Raw genomic sequence first — 16,872 nt, forward strand, 5'->3', positions numbered from 1 at the left:
AAACATGTTTAAATGCTTTGACGTCCAACGTGGCCCACATATGGTAAACTCAAATTACATGATATTTGAATACCCAATATCCATTTTAGTGCTGTCAATCTTAATTTAGTTTTGATCTTTTTAACATTACAATTAATGGTAAAGGTTACAGTCAATTTTATTTTGTGTGTGCCATCATAAACATGAATAAAGGATACTGCCAATTATAACGTCGCTCTGTTTGAGTCTGTATTCTTCAGAGTCTGACTGGTTTCTCCAGAGAGCAAATTAAGAGTATGTAGCAAATATGTTGACACTCTTCAGACAAACAAGAATGACAGTATTTACATGAAACCCTTGACATCAAGTCTCTAGTGTTTAATTCTTAGAGCATCTCTTCAAGCAAAACAACACATAATTATCAAATATTCTGTTAAAAATTAAAAAGTAATGGAAAAACATATTATTACTTAATTTAATTATTAATAAGTAATTTAAGAATAAACCGTTTCCACATAAATTACCAAGCATTTATAATGCATTGGCTCTTGCTCATGGTTCAGTGATTTCACAGGTTGTGTTTTGGCAATTTATGCTATTTTTAACAGTTTTGGCTGTAGTTTTTAGTTTACCTGCAGAGTGATCACACTTTTAAAACTATTAGTCTTTTTGTCAAAAACAGATGAAATGTTTAAGTAATTTGTTATCTGCAATTACTGGGTTTACTGTGTTAATAAAACAAGCTACATGCATGATGTTTCCACTTTATTATGTAAGGATGGCTATATCTCTCCATAATATTAAACCCTGAAAACTGTTATGGAACTCCACACGAGACAAGACCACAAGAATGGACAGGCACTAAAACAATAAACTTTATAATCTGAGAAGAAGTTCAACTAGAAAACCAGTTGTTCAGGTTGTCTTAATCATGCATCCTGAGCCCCCCTCTTTGCCCTGGACTTTACCTTCTCCACCAGAGCAGCTCACTCACATTCCACACAGAATGTTTAAGTTTCTTGTGGCTTTATATTCATGGTTGGTGTCATTTTAAATGTCTCTGTGTGATTGGTAAAGTGGTCCTAATTTCAGTGTAATATTTTACAATCTCCCTTATATCAGTTAATTTGGGTTTTGACTTTGATAAGATCCTTGCCAGATGCTCCACTCCAGGGAAAATGGTCTTCACATCAACTCATGACCAGGCAAGAGTCTTGGTGAAGCTTTTATTGTCTTGAATTTATGGAGATTTGAGTATTTATTAAGGGGGATGTGGAGAAGTGTCTGTGGGACCCTGTAGACAGGATACCCCATTGCAGTTTGTGAGTCTCTGAGCTCTGCATCAGGACTCATATGCTGCAATGTATTTCTACATGGTCAGGTATTCATCTCTAACTCTTAAATGGATCTTTAAGTAATTGATGTTGTACAATCTTGATTGGCTTATTTTGTTTAATTATGTGAATTGGAATGGAAAATCTTTTTTCTGACAAATAAATGTAAAATTCTTGTTTAACTCTAATATCTCCTGAAATCATTTAAATCTAGTATATTGTTTAGGCTGATGTTTCCGCAGCCTACGACCAGGATTAGTCATACATTCAGGCTCAATGGATGGAGCATTGGCACAGCATAAGAGACCTGTTAATTTCTGACAATCACAGACTTGGTATGATATAATCTAGAGGCTAAATCAAACTTTCTTTAAGTATGAGCAAGCATGGGGCCTATTATTACTTAAAGGAAATTAGCTTATCTGCTAAGAATCAGAACTGGCGAGGATGTGTCCATGAGCAGATGAAACTGGCCAGCATACTGACTCTAAGCGACTTCAGGTAAACGATGAACCATTAATTAAAAAATAAGGATTTATTAGGTTAACCAATCTAAATTAGACCTAATCACGACCTATAAGGTAATTAGCTTGAATTAGATGAATCTAAATCTAAAATTATTATAAATTGGAATCAGATTAAAATTCAGAGTTGAAAACAAATTAAAATAAATTTGAGAGATTTAAAATATTTCTTTTCACATGTGCTAAAAGGCTCACACGCATTTAACCTTCACCCATGCTGTTAGTTCCATCCCTAATAGATAGACCCTTACATTAATATACACAAGGGTCCTCATAATGACTCATTAATAGCTGAGTAGATGATATTCCCTTGAGATCCCATTACACAAATGTTTTAAAAGAATCATTAACTAAATTTAAATTATTACTTGTGTGTCTATGTGTTTACTTCTTTATATGTGTATAAGACTGTCATGAAACATAATTATTTCAGATAACATGATATGAGTATCCAAATCCAAAAGAACATGCAAACTCCACACAGAAATGCCAACTGGCCCAGCCGAGGCTCAAACCAGCGACCTTCTTGCTGTGAGGCATATGATATAAGTGTATGAAAAATACAAAAACTAGCATTTAAATACATTTATATTCAATATATTACAACAGAATCATAGCTTTATGCATTATATTGTACTATGGTTTGTGTATTGTATCAGCCTTGAACTGTTATGAACTGCAGTGTTGTGAACAAACTCCCAAGTTTAATTAAGGCTGCTAAGTAACCGTAACGTATCTGACATGCCATGAAAATATAAAAGAGGGGACATCAGTCTTGCATTTATTGAAATGAAAGAGGAACAGCTGAAAATCTCTTGAATGCAATTTTGAAATTCACTTTACATTTTTAAAGTCTAAGGTCTAAATTCTAACATTTTTTCAGGATCTAAGGAGAAATGCTATAAGAAAAAAAAGAAAATGTTGTAAATCTTATTCGTATTTATTCTTAAAAATGATTAAATCTCTTTTTTTGTTTCTTTTGAAACTGTACTTTAACCTCAGAAGTTTTCATCACTTGGCTGTTACAGACGCTATCTACATCTTTCTGCCATTTTCTTTCACAGGAGCTTTTTTTCTGTGCATATATGACTACATCAGGACTTTTGTTTAGGTTATTTTGACTTGTATGTTGTATGTGGTGGATTTTAATGAGTTTGTGTCTGTTTAAAATTTGACAAAATATGGGAAATTATACTGTGAATAATGTTGACAGCTTTATAATCACTGGATTTGATCACCTGCAGAACCAAAAGCTCCTCGGATCCCTTATCTTGATAACCTACATACTCATACTGCTTGGGAACGGCATCAATCTGTGTATCATCTCAACTGACAGACATTTACACAAACCAATGTACATATTAATCTGTAATCTAGCTGTTGTTGATGTAATGTACTCCTCGACCTGCAGCACAACCATGATCTCAGTGCTGCTGGCTGAGATTAAAACGGTTTCATACTACTCTTGTATCTCTAGGATGTTCTTCTATCATATTGGTGATTTCACAGAGTGCATGGCTCTGACATTAATGGCAATAGACAGACTTATTGCCATTAGGCTTCCATTAAGATACCACAGCATTGTCACAAATTCAAGGACATTTCTTTTTATTGTTCTGACTTGGGTCATTGCAATCGCTTTAATGGGTGTTTTGACATCAGCAGTAGACAATGCCCCATACTGTCAGCCTGTCATCAAATATGTGTTCTGTGATTATCCTTCCATGATCAGAGCTGCCTGTGTTAATCCTGAGCCGTACTTTTTCTTGCCTGCAATGATTAATCTGTGGTGGTTCTGTGGACTGTTTCCTTTTGTTATGTGCACGTATGCTGTTCTGGCATATAGTGTGACTAAACTGTCCAATAATTCGAGCAGAAAGCAAATGATCAACACTTGCTTGAGTCACCTTGTTGTTCTGCTCAGTTACTATGCACCGAAAATAGTTTCTGCATTACTCACTCGAATAGGAGTTGTGTTGACTTTAACAGAGAGAAATGCAATACTGATTATTTCATCGCTTATTCCTCCCTTAATAAACCCCACTGTTTATTGCACCAGGACTAAAGAGATCAGAAAACGGTTAGCAGATGTATTTTTACACAGGAAAGTTGCACCAAACAATTTAAAGGTTTTAGCATAATTATTATTGTCATTCTGTTGGATGGTTGTAGATTTGCTGTTTGTTTTTTCAATGTTTTTTTTTTGTGATGCTCATGTTTAAAATAAAACAAATGCAGAGATGATTATATGTTGTGGTGTAATGGACAACAGAAAGTCATTCTAGAGATCATATTTGTACTTTATTTCACACCTTAAATAATTATAATCAATTGATTTAATAATTCTAACAGCATTATTTACATTGATTTTTACTTTACAGCACATAAAAGCTTTTCACCTATGGTACCATCAAAATTAACACAGCTCATATCACAGTTGCTGCTAAAAATAAAAAATATAAGTGTTTTAAATAAAAAAAATCCATGTTAATCTGTGTTTAATGTAAATTTTATTACTAACCACTATTACTATTACTTACTATTTTAGAAATAGTTTATATTTCTGTGACACTGCAGCTGAAGCAATAGCATGAACTAATAAGACGATGAACCTCTTTTAATGAGATGAGTATGTGCTTTATTCAGGTTTATAATGTGAGTTTGAATACCATTTTGTTTGACATTTATAGGCATACTGAAAATGCCAGCACATCTTGAAAATGAAATAACTAGCACATGAACAGTAGAACTGTGAACCTGTGATCCTCTCTGATGCCTTCATGTCCATTGTCATGAATGTATTTCAATCAAATTTTGTGATTATTTCTCTCTGCAGATAATATATCTCAGCATCTGAAAACACAAATGAATTTGGTTAGTGTGTTGCTTTAATTTGTTTAGGAACAAACAATTATGTTTAAGGTGGCCAAAAGTATCAAAAATGCACAGTATGTGATACTTTTGCGGTTTAAAAAAGAAAAAAGTCATTGGGTATCTGTCACATTTTTGTTAGATATTTATGGACAAACCCAAGTAAAAATTAGGGGGGCAGTCTCTGTTACTTCAATGGAGAAAAGGCAAAAGTCACAAAAAAAATCATGATTGGTAGGAAAATTACATTTTGAAAGATAAAATGTATAATAATTAAGAACTAATTAATTAACCTGTTAAAAGAGTGCTGACAGTCTGTGTAGATCAGTCCTGGAGGGCTGGTGTCCCTGCAGGCCCGACTTGCCTCAACACACCTAACAGGAAGTTTCAAGTACACCTAGTATACCAAGTACACAAGAGGTGTGAACCTAGCCTGGTCTAAGGGTTCGGTTATGATTATCATGCCATCGATTCAGTTCAATTCAATATCTCGGTGCATTGACGATGCTTTCCATACACAATTTTATATTTTACTTCACAGTACAAGAAAAAAGTATAAATATATTTATATTGATTTATTATTTGTAATACAATATTGTCCTTTAATAAAAACAGTCAGAGCTGTACCTTTGAAAGCTCAAGTACATGCACAGAACAACATTTATAGCAAATGAACAAGTGTAAATATCCCGCTCTCTTTATAAGCCCTGTCGAGCAAGTTGTTACACCCCTATGATTGGTCACGTGCTCAACAGAAAGGGCTGCTATTGACTCTAATGATCTGTCGATGTTCACCGATGACTGACACTAATAAACGGCAGTGGCTATCACAGATGATTCATGATAGATGCGGAAGAGAAAACTCGCTCTGAAGACGGACTCGTGTCTGAACCCAGAAGTAATGCTGTATCAGCTGAGAGGAGAGGAAAAGTCACGCCAGCAGGTCAAATGGGCCACAGTGAAAGAGAAATGGAGTTTACTTTTGTTTTCTCAATCGCAGTGAAACAGGGGCTTCTGCTGTAACAGCGTCAGTGAAAGATTGTCCAGCAAACACACGCAGTGAAATTGTACAGAATTTCTGCGTTTTTAAGTAGTTGCAGTGTTTTAATTACTCGCGCTCACCTCCCTCGCCATAGTAAGGTACCGCAATATAGCGCATATGAGATAAATGACGTGAGTGCGTAATAACCGGTTATAATTATTACTGAACCGATACTGAATTGTCTGCATCTGCATTTGCTGTACTCTAGCGAATACAGAAAATAATTAGTGTAGCTACTGTTCATATTGTGTTTAAACAAGAGATATTAAATATCAATGAAATTTAATGGACCCTGGAAAATTAAACCCTTTAATGAGGTTTAATGGACAGGACAGTATAGAGCGTGTACTGGACCGCAAGGTGGTCGCCGTGACCACCGGACTGTATGTGTCGACGCACTGATCACTACACCACTGGCGAGTGTGTCTGAGCCTCGAACATTATCAGGAAGGCTATTTCAGAGTTTAGGAGAGATAAATGAGATGCTTGACCTCTTTTTGTAGACTTTCCTATTTTAGGTACTACCAGAAGCTATTAGTTTTGAGATCTTATAGCGGGGTTGTAGCGAGACGGTTAGATAAACCGGAGCTAGATCATTTAAAGCTTTATAAGTAAGAAGCAATAGTTTACAATTAATTAACAGGCAATAAATTGGTGTGATATGATCATATTTTCTAGACCTGGTAGGAACTCTGGCAGCTGCATTTTGTACTAGCTGAAGTTTATTAATAGAGGATGTCGGGCAACCAGTGAACAGAGCATTACAGTAACCCAGCCTAGAAGTCATAAAAGCATGGACTAGCTTTTCTGCATCTGAGATCGATAGCATACTTCACAACTTAGCAATATTTCTCAGATGAAACAATGTGGTTTTTGTGACTGTGCAAAGAACCTTTGAAAAGCCATATTTTTTTTGAGTGTACATAGATCACTTTGTCACTGATAACTTTAAAACAGTGAAACAGTGGACAAGTTTTAACTAGAAAAAATGTTCTTGTGTGCTTGTGTTTGCAAACTATCAAATGTAGTTTTACACTGTGTCCTAACAACACACAACATACGATTCCAGCGACAAGCAATTTATATGTCTGCACCAGACAGTTCTAACATTCATTTTCAAACTATATGTTTGGTAGTTATTTTATTTTCAAGATCTGAGGTTAATTATTGGCCTCCGTTTTCATTATGGCAATAAATGCCACATGAAATAGTATTCAAACTCCCATTAGTAACGTTTAACATGGAATAAAGCACATAATCGGTACCTGAGGTGATCATAGTCATAGTAGTTTATGCTGTTATTTTAGCCGCAACATCACATAAAAGCTGTGCATTTCTAAAATGTTTCTAAAAACAGATATTTTTCTCATCAGTGTTGCGGATGGACAAAAAAAAATCTGTTTAACATGAACAACATGTCTTTTATTGCATATAGTTAGGACAACATGCTGCACATTAGACTATAAAAAGCCAGTCAGTTTTGTTTTAGACCTCTATGCAACATTCAAAGAAATAGCAATGAGTGAATCTTAAGGTGTTAGTCAAGGAAGATAAAACAAAGCTTATTGAGAGATACAGAAATCTGTAATTTAATATTAAAGTAGATTATAGTTTCATCTTAATAGATTTAACTCAATACTTTATTGCAAAAACGGTGTGTATCCGTCAAAAACACAATAGAAAATAAAAGAGAATGAAATTAAAGAAATCAAAAATATTAGGTATGCAGTAGAACAGAGAAGACATTCATTCATTTTCTTTTCGGCTTAGTCTCTTTATTAATCTGGGATCGCCACAGCAGAATGAACCGCCAACTTATCCAGCACGTTTTACGCAGCGGATGCCCTTCCAGGCGCAACCCATCTCTGGAAAACATCCATACATCCATACACACTCACTCACACTCATATACTACGGACAATTTAGCCTACCCAATTCACCTGTACCACTTGTCTTTGGACTGTGGAGGAAACCGGAGCACCTGGAGGAAACCCACGCGAACGCAGGGAGAACATGCAAACTCCACACAAAAACCCCAACTGACCCAGCCGAGGCTTGAACCCATGACCTTCTTGCTGTGATGCAACAGCACTACCTACTGCGCCACTTGCCCAGAAAAGACATTCAAAGTATTAATAAACAGAAAATGAATTGTTTGCTTCTGTCATTTCCCAATAGAGATATTAATTATGTGATCTGTTATTAATTCAGATCATCAGTGTATTAAACCCTTGGCACCATTGTGCATCTGAGCGTGCATTGTCGCCGATGGATTTAGTTTTTTCAGATTTTGAGAGACCTTTATAGAAAAACCTCATCATTGTTTATCTATTGTTTAGTGCATCAGAGGTAGCATCTGCAAACTTATTCCTATCATGTTACAAGTGTCACCACTAGCCACCAGCTGGCAAATAAAACATAGAGTTTACATACAGTATTTGAGTGACTTTCTAAATATCTTGTTAGGGTTATTAAAAGTAGCCTATTAGCCTTACATAATTTACCCCGTCTAGATATTACTTTCAGCTTAAACAAACATTGATGTTTTGATAGAAGTGGCCTTTACTGAAAACCCTTTTGAGATTTGATGTCATGAGGTTTGATGTCATTAAACACAGAAAACACTGTCATCTGAAGAGTGTCAACATATTTGCTACATGCTCTTAATTTGCTCTCTGGAGATACTAGACATACCCTGAAGAACAGACAGATGGAAAACCAGACCAGAGAGATTGATCATAACAGGGTGATGTAAAAAGTGACAACACCCATTAATGTGGATAATGCCAGTCTTTGAGATTTCTGTGACCTTTGGCCTTCGTGAATATAACAGATCATGAAAGATCAGAGCTGTTATTAATTTACCATGTAATCTATAGAGGTAGAGTTAGGGTTAGCTTTTTTTTCCTTCGGCTTAGTCCCTTTATTCATCAGGGGTGGCCACAGCGGAATGAAGCACCAACTATTCCAGCATATGTTTTACACAGCAGATGCCCATCTGCTACATCCATACACACTCATTCACACACATACACTACGGCCAATTTAGTTTATTCAATTCACCTATAGCGCAGGTCTTTGGACTGTGGGGGAAACCGGAGCACCCGGAGGAAACCCTCGGCAACACGGAGAGAACATTGAAACTCCACACAGAAATGCCACCTCACCCAGCTAGGACTCAAACCAGCGACTTTCTTGCTGTGAGGAGAAAGTGCTAACCACTGAGCCACTGTGTTGCCCCCTATATTTTTAAATATATGTTAATATACATGTTTTAGATTAGAAAACATTTCACGCTGTCACAAATTTTTGCATTAAAAGTTTTGCATTGTCATGTTTATCTAATGCGAACATGCTTTCTTTTTCTTACTAGACTTTTCAAGTAAAACAGATGAGCATGATCAACCTGTAAATGTGGCTGAAGACACGAATGAAGTAACTTTTTTATAAAGCGTTTACATTTTTAAATGGATATTACTTAAATGCATATTGTATTTTGTCATTTATCGATATTCAAGGTATTGTATAACCAAAAAAGTTATCCTGTGATCAGTTGCCCATAGAGAGAACTTTAATCAATTTTTACACAGGTCATGGAGACATAATAAACAGTAGGCCTGATTTCTAGGCCAGATATTACAGGTCTTTTTCTTAGATTTTCTTTATTAAAACTTATCAATAATATAAAAGTCCATTTGATATAAGTCAAGAACATGAATGTAAATACTAAATATTTTAAAATGAAAGCTGCACAGTTACACTGAAAAAAAAATGATTCAAAGATGATTCCTTGGATTTACACAAATGTTTTAAGTGTTTGTAAACAATTTATTTGGGATGAATTAAAACAAACACATTAAGTTGAACATTACTGGATTTAATTTGTTTGTTTAAATTGAACACATATAAATTGTTTGCAACATTTTGCAGACATTATTTTAGTGTAAAAAGAAATCAGAAGCAAACAAATAATGTCATTAATAAACAAGCAGATGTAAGAAAAGGTCCTGGGTATCACAAAAACTTTTTTCCAATAACGTAGATTAACATTGCACAGAAAGATTGCGGTTGTAAAAGTGCCATTAGTTGGTTTTATTATCCTTTGAGAATATATTAAGAGGTGTTAATAAATGCTACATGAAGGTGTTTTCTTTTCCCAGCAGAGCTATTAATCAATTATTGAGTTATATCATCGGTGTATTAGCAGCTTGGCCCCATTGAGAACCTGGAGGCTGAAGGGGGATTAAGATTCAATAAACAGGACGATTGTGTGTTCATTAACTGTTGCTAGTAGTTTATGATTAATAGTTTTCTGTTTATTTTTTTTTTTTTAATTGCATTACAGGAACCTAATCTCTGCCCCAACTTTTATCTTAAAACTCTACTAAGTGACATTTAAAACCAATATCAAATGTTTGCAGGCCTCACGATGTAATTCAGAAGCAGAAATAAACCAAAAACTCCAGTGAATCCTAAGCCACTGTCACATTTTTAACCATGTATAGGTAATAATATATAAATATGCAAATGATATATGACCAGACTCCACTGTGCAAACCTTTATAATATACAGATGTGTAAATAAGTTTGGTATGTAAATGTTCTGGCTTAATGCAATTAGAGAAACCTCTTAAATGGCTTATCATAACATGTAGGGAATCCCGAAGAACATAAAACCTTTAAAATGACCAATGCATGGGAAAAAATGCCTTTTGCATGTGTCAGTACTCTCATATAACCCATAATCATATATATTTGGCCCATTTCAGTTTTATTTCTTACAAAATACAGTATTAGGTCTTATTTGTTTTTATTTTTAATATGTTTGTCCTTCTATAGAAGAGGTGCTTTGTGAAATGGACATTAGAGATCATTAGAGAGGGCTTCATGTAAACACTCACTGTTGTTCGTCTGAAGAGTGTCAACATATTTGCTACATGTTCTTAATTTGCTCTCTAGAGAAACCAGACAGACCCTGATGAACATAGACTGATGGGTAACCAGACCTCAGAGAGTTTTCACAGAGTAGATGAGTGACAGGAGCAATTAATGAAGACACTGACACTCACAAACACTGAAAATCACCTGAGATCTGAGGAAGAAAACATTCTGTGTTATCTTGTTGATGGCAACTTTAAGATATTTAATAGTATTTTAACAATCATGTTCATGTTTCATATTTTATAAGAATTGTAAAATATATATTATATTTCACAAGAAGCTTTATAAAACTAGTATAAAAGATTTCAATTTGAACTGATAATTCAGTAATTACATTCAATAAAGTACACTTACAGTATAAATTATTAGACTACATTTATTTTTTACTTCAACATTTGAATGAGCTATTTGTCTTTTGTTATTCTTGTGAACTATACTAGCATTTTGAGTCTCTATATAGAGTTCATAGAGTTCCCACTTTATTATAAAGTACAAATTAATCAATAAACTCCTAATTTGCTGCTTATTAATAGTTATTAAAGTAGTAGTTGGGTTTAGGTATTGGTTTTAGGGATGTGGAATAAGGTTGTGCAGAATATGTACTTCATAATACAAATAAAAAGCCAATATCTTAATAATAGACAGGTTTTGTCTATTGTCAGTTATGTTAAGTAATAACCAATTAATGGCACTTCTACAACCGCAATCTTTCTGTGCTATGTTAATCTACGTTATTGGAAAAAAGTTTTTGTGACACCCAGGACCTTTTCTTACATCTGCTAGTTTTGTCAGACACTGATTAATAGTGAGAACTGTTCCATAAACTTAAGTGTTACTCAATTTTTAATTTCATATTTTTTTTCAGTGAACAGTATGATTAAATAATGAATATGATACAAGTGTCCACCGATTTCCAAATGTTTTTTAATTACTAGTTTTCTTCATGTCATAGTCTGCCTTTAATGCCAACAGAAACCAGGGCCTGTTTCTACCTGTTTGTTAGGTTCACTTCATGAACTTTGAGTGACACCCATTCCCTAAAGCCCGGTCCCTGTCATCATGAGGGGGGGGGGGGGGGGGGAGCTCAATCCCAACTACACTGTACATAACAACAAACACTATATATGTGACACACAATATTACAATAATGTATTTGTCATAATTTAGGCCTCAGAGTCAACATACCAGGTGCAAAGCCACTAACTACATGATCTTTAACCATAATGCTTTATTTTTTATATGGTGATTTGGACTTGTTCCTGTCTTTAAATGAGACTGAAAATACATATGCTGTCACTTTGTATAAGGTGTCTTTATCTATTGTTACAGTAATTGTTTGTCAAGAAAGTGTCAAGAAATACAGTTGTTTAGTACATTGTGCTTATCTTCATGTTGTATTGAACAACAGTTCTTGGTATTTTAGTGGGATATGGTTAAGTTTAGGCATGCGTTTAGTGGTATAGGTAGGATTAATGGGACAGTTCACCCAACAATAAAAGTTCTGTTACTGTTTACTCACTCGTTTTGTTCCAAATCTGAGTTTCTTCTGCTGAATACAAAAAAAAAAAACATTATTCCTGTGTGTTTGAAGAATGTTGGAAACTAGACAGATGATGGTCTCCACTGACTTCCATTATAGTTTTTACTGCTATGGAAGTCAATGGACAGGTTGTCAGTATTCTTCAAAATATCTTCGATTTTGGGTTTAGAACTGCTTGTTGAACAAATAGTGAGTTTAAATTTTATTTTTGTATGAACTATCCTTAAAGTGTGTGTTATTTGAGTATTTTATGTAAACACATGCATTTTTAAATGCCATTACATTGTAAAAATGTGTACAAACATGCATTATATTGTTTGATAGTAAATATGTTTATTTAAAGACACTTCACATACACTGTACAGATTCTTTAAAAATGTATTTCAATGTAACACACATAAGTAACTTTGCATGTTAACAATCTCAGAGTAATAATAGACTGTCTGCTTAATATTCTAACTTTTTTTTTATGGTTCTACAGATGTTCAGCTTACTGTTATTAGATTTCTATATATGCCAAATTATTCTGTTAAACCAAAACATAACCTTATAGATCACAGATGTAGTTGCAAAGTTACTTACAGTTAACAGAATGTCTAAAGGGAGCCATCAAAATAAAGTAACCCATTTTTAAATAGTAAATAACTGAAATATAAACTCTGATTATATTGTTATTAATAATAATATTAAGCAATATTAATCACTTTTAACTTATAATCTTTGCAGATTTTGCAAAATGCTACCGAAGAACTGGACGACAATCAGTGAGTTTATTATTGTGGGCTTCCCTGGACTCCATCCAGACTATTATGGCCTGGTTTCTGCCATTTTCTTTGTCGTCTACGCAACCACAGTGGCTGGAAACATGGTTTTTCTAGTGCTGTTTGTCACTTCGGAGAGCCTCAGGAAGCCTATGTACATCATCCTAGCAAGTCTGGCAGTATCTGATATGTGTTTCTCCACTGTTGCCCTGCCTAAGATCATATCCAGATACTGGTTTAATGCTGGAGCGACATCTTTCCATGCTTGTTTCTTCCAAATGGAGCTAATCCACTATTTTGGGACTTTAAATTCACTGATAATGATGATTATGGCACTTGATCGATATGTGGCAATTTGTTATTCTCTCAGATACCAGACTGTTATGACTAACCGTGTAACATACATCCTAATTATCACTGCTTGGATAACAGCTTTCATTGCACCAACAGTAGCCACCCTACATACACAACAGCTTCCTTACTGCGGCCCCAACCTTATCATTCAATGCTACTGTGATCACATCTCCATTACTAACTTGGCATGTGCTGAAAACAGCAAGCAGATGTTGGTGGCCTTGTGTGTGGCTCTGCTGGTGCTGCTTCTTCCTCTGGCCTTCATCGTTTACTCTTACTTTCACATCATAGCATCTGTTATGAGGCTGTCAAGCTCTCAGAGTCGCTGGAAGAGTTTTGCCACTTGCAGCACTCAATTGTGCATCATCACACTATTTTACGTGCCACGCTGTGCTGTCTATATTACTAGTTTCCTGCAAATTCAGATCAGCAGAGATTTCAGAATACTTCTCATACTGCTCTACAGCCTTGTCCCGCCACTGATAAATCCCTTCATCTACTGTTTGCGGACACAGGAGATCAGACTGATTGTGGGACGCTGGGTGAGCAGGCAACAGGCCTTGAGAGAAGCTTGCAAAATTAATGTCATCACTCTCTGAAATGTTTTGTTCTGTGGAGTTTTAATAATTAAACTGATTTGTTCAGTTGTTCGGATTAACTATGAAGTATGATCTTTTGATGAAATGTGGTGGTGTCAGTAAAGGAAAAAATCAATATGGGCTCTCAAGTAAAAGCCGTCATTAATAAAAGTTAGATGATTAACAGACATGTCAGCAGAGAATAAGTTATTGAAAATCAGATTGACTTGAAAAAATATATTTAAATTATTAAGTTCTATTTTCTACAGTATTTACACAAATAATTAGGCCTAGATTTAAGATTTGCCAATGAAATCCAAATTGAATTTTCACCCATTTTAATTACACATTTAATAATTTAATTGATGTATATCTGAAAAATATTGATGTATAAAAGTGAAAAATAACGTTTTGTTAATTTCTTCAAAAACTAAACTTAACACTTTAAATGTAAGTTATACAAAAAAATCATGTCTATAACAATTATTCATTCATTTCTTCATTTTCCTTTCGGCTTAGTCTTTTTATTTATCAGGGGTCGCCACAGTGAAATGAACCGCCAACTTATCCAGCACATGTTTTACACAGCAGATGCCCTTCCAGCTGCAACCCATCACTGAGAAACATCCATACACCCTCATTCACACACATACACTACGGACAATTTAGCTTACCCAATTTACCTATAGCGCATGTGTTTGGACTTGTGGGGGAAACCAGAGCACCCAGAGGAAACCCATACCAACACAGGGAGAACATGCAAACTCCACACAGAAATACCAATTGACCCAGTCGAGGCTCAAACCAGCGACCTTCTTGCTGTGAGGCGACAGCGCTACCCACTGCACCATCTTCATAACAATTAATGTAAAATAAAACTAATGTACAACGTGAAAGTGTATTTTTTAAACAAATATATAATTTATATATCTTTTCAAAATACTTCACTGATGCACTGAACGCAAAGAAGACAATGATGAAAGCTTAGAGGATGGTGACCTACAGTGGAACTGAGAGAGGGAGGAAAGGAGAAGCTATTGACGCAAGGCAGAATTGATATAGCCAGGGAGGAGTTATGGTGAAGGACCAATGACATCGCTGACCAACACTGGGAACACCTGGGATAAAGGTGACCCAAAGCAAAACTGAGGGAAGGAGTATCTGGGGTGGAACACTGACAACATCCCAGAGTGATCCAGGGGACACCTAAGAGCAAGGTAAGGAGGACCCATGGTGGAGGACCGACAGCAGCCCAGAGTGACGTGGGGACAACTGAGAGGAAGGTAACCCACTGCAGGACTGAGGGAAGGAGGACCGATGGTGGAGGACCAACAGCAGCCCAGAGTGACGTGGGGACAACTGAGAGGAAGGTAACCCACTGCAGGACTGAAGGAAGGAGGACCGATGGTGGAGGACCAACAGCAGCCCAGAGTGACGTGGGGACAACTGAGAGGAAGGTAACCCACTTCAGAACTGAGGGAAGACCTGTGATGCAGGACTGATAACAGCTCAGGATAACTCAGAGACCAACTAGGAGGAAGTTGACAATGACAAGGGGCAATCTGAGTGCAAGGTGACCCACTGCAGAACTGAGGGAAAGTAGTGGAGGACCAAAAGCAGCCTAGAGTGACCAGGTGACAACTGAGAGGAAGGTGACGTAATGCAGAACTGGTGGAATGAGAACCTTTGGTGCAGGACTGATGGCTGCTCAGAATAGCCAAGAGGACAGCTGACCAATGACCAGGGGACAGCTGAAAGCAAGGTGACCCATTGCAGAACTGAGGCACAGTAGTGGAGGACCCATGGTGGAGGACTAACAGCAGCTCAGAATGAGCAGGGGACAGCTGAGAGGAAGGTGACTCAAGACAAAACTAAAGGAGGACCTGAGGTGGAGGACTGACAGCATCTCAGAGTGACCAGTGCCAGCTAAGAGGAAGTTAACCCAAGATAGAACTGAGGGAAGGAGGACTCATGGTAGAGGACCAACAGCAGCCCAAAGTCAATAGTAGATAGCTCAGAGGGAGGTGACTTTGGAAAAAATTGAGGGAGGACCTGTGGTGGGGGACCAACAGCAGCCTAGAGTGACCAATGGACTGCTGAAACGAAGGCAACCCAAGACAGAACTGAGGGAGGACCTATGGTGCAGGACTGACAACAGCTCAGAACAACCCAGACGACAACTAGGAGGAAGCTGACCAATGATCAGGGGACATCTGAGAGCAAGGTGACTCATTGCAAAACTGAGGGAAAGTAGTGGAGGACTAAAAGCAGCCTAGAGTGACTAGGGGAGTGCTGAGAGGAAGGTGACCTAATGCAGAAATGAGGGAAGGTGTACCCGTGGTGGAGGCCTGACAGCAGCCCAGATTGACCAGGGGACAGCTGAGAGGAAGGTGTACCCGTGGTGGAGGACTGACAGCAGCCCAAATTGTCCGGGGGACAGATGAGGGAAAGGTGTCCCACTGCAGAGCTGAAGAAAGAAGGACCAGTAGCAGCCCAGAGTGACCAGGGGACAACTGAGAGAAAGGTGACCCACTGCAGAACTAAGGGGAAGAGGACTCATGGTGAAGGACCGACAGCTGAGAGGAAGGTGATCTAAGATGGAATTGAGTGTGGACTTGTGGTGGAGGACTAACAGCAGCCTAGAGTGACCTGGGAACAGCTGCGAGGAAGATGACTCAATGCAGAACTGACCGAAGGAGGACTTATGTGGAGGACCAAAAGCAGCCTAAATTGACCAGAGGACAGCTGAGAGGAAAGTGACCCAATGCAAAACTGAGGGAAGCAGGGACCTGTGGTGGAGAAACAACAGCTGAGAGGAAGAAGGTGACCCAAGACAGAACTGAGAAAAGACCTGTGGTGCAGGACTGATGACAGCTCAGAACAACCCAGAAGACTACTAGGAGGAAGCTGACCAATGACTAGGGGACAGCTGAAAGTGAGAACCGGTG

At 37.0% G+C, this 16,872-nt stretch overlaps 2 protein-coding genes across 2 annotated transcripts; both read left to right on the top strand.

The window, feature by feature from the left end:
• The first annotated feature begins 3,018 nt into the window (after positions 1 to 3,018).
• Positions 3,019 to 3,978, top strand: LOC130236724 (olfactory receptor 10G4-like). The gene has a single exon (XM_056467477.1). The coding sequence runs from the start codon at positions 3,019 to 3,021 to the stop codon at positions 3,976 to 3,978; it is 960 nt and encodes a 319-aa protein (XP_056323452.1).
• Positions 3,979 to 12,967: 8,989 nt separating this feature from the next.
• On the top strand, positions 12,968 to 13,945 carry or30bv1 (odorant receptor, family 30, subfamily BV, member 1). Its single transcript, XM_056467351.1, has one exon. The coding sequence runs from the start codon at positions 12,968 to 12,970 to the stop codon at positions 13,943 to 13,945; it is 978 nt and encodes a 325-aa protein (XP_056323326.1).
• The last annotated feature ends 2,927 nt before the right edge of the window (positions 13,946 to 16,872 follow it).

Source organism: Danio aesculapii, chromosome 10 (genome assembly GCF_903798145.1).
Source record: "Danio aesculapii chromosome 10, fDanAes4.1, whole genome shotgun sequence".
Taxonomy (NCBI): Eukaryota; Metazoa; Chordata; class Actinopteri; order Cypriniformes; family Danionidae; genus Danio; species Danio aesculapii.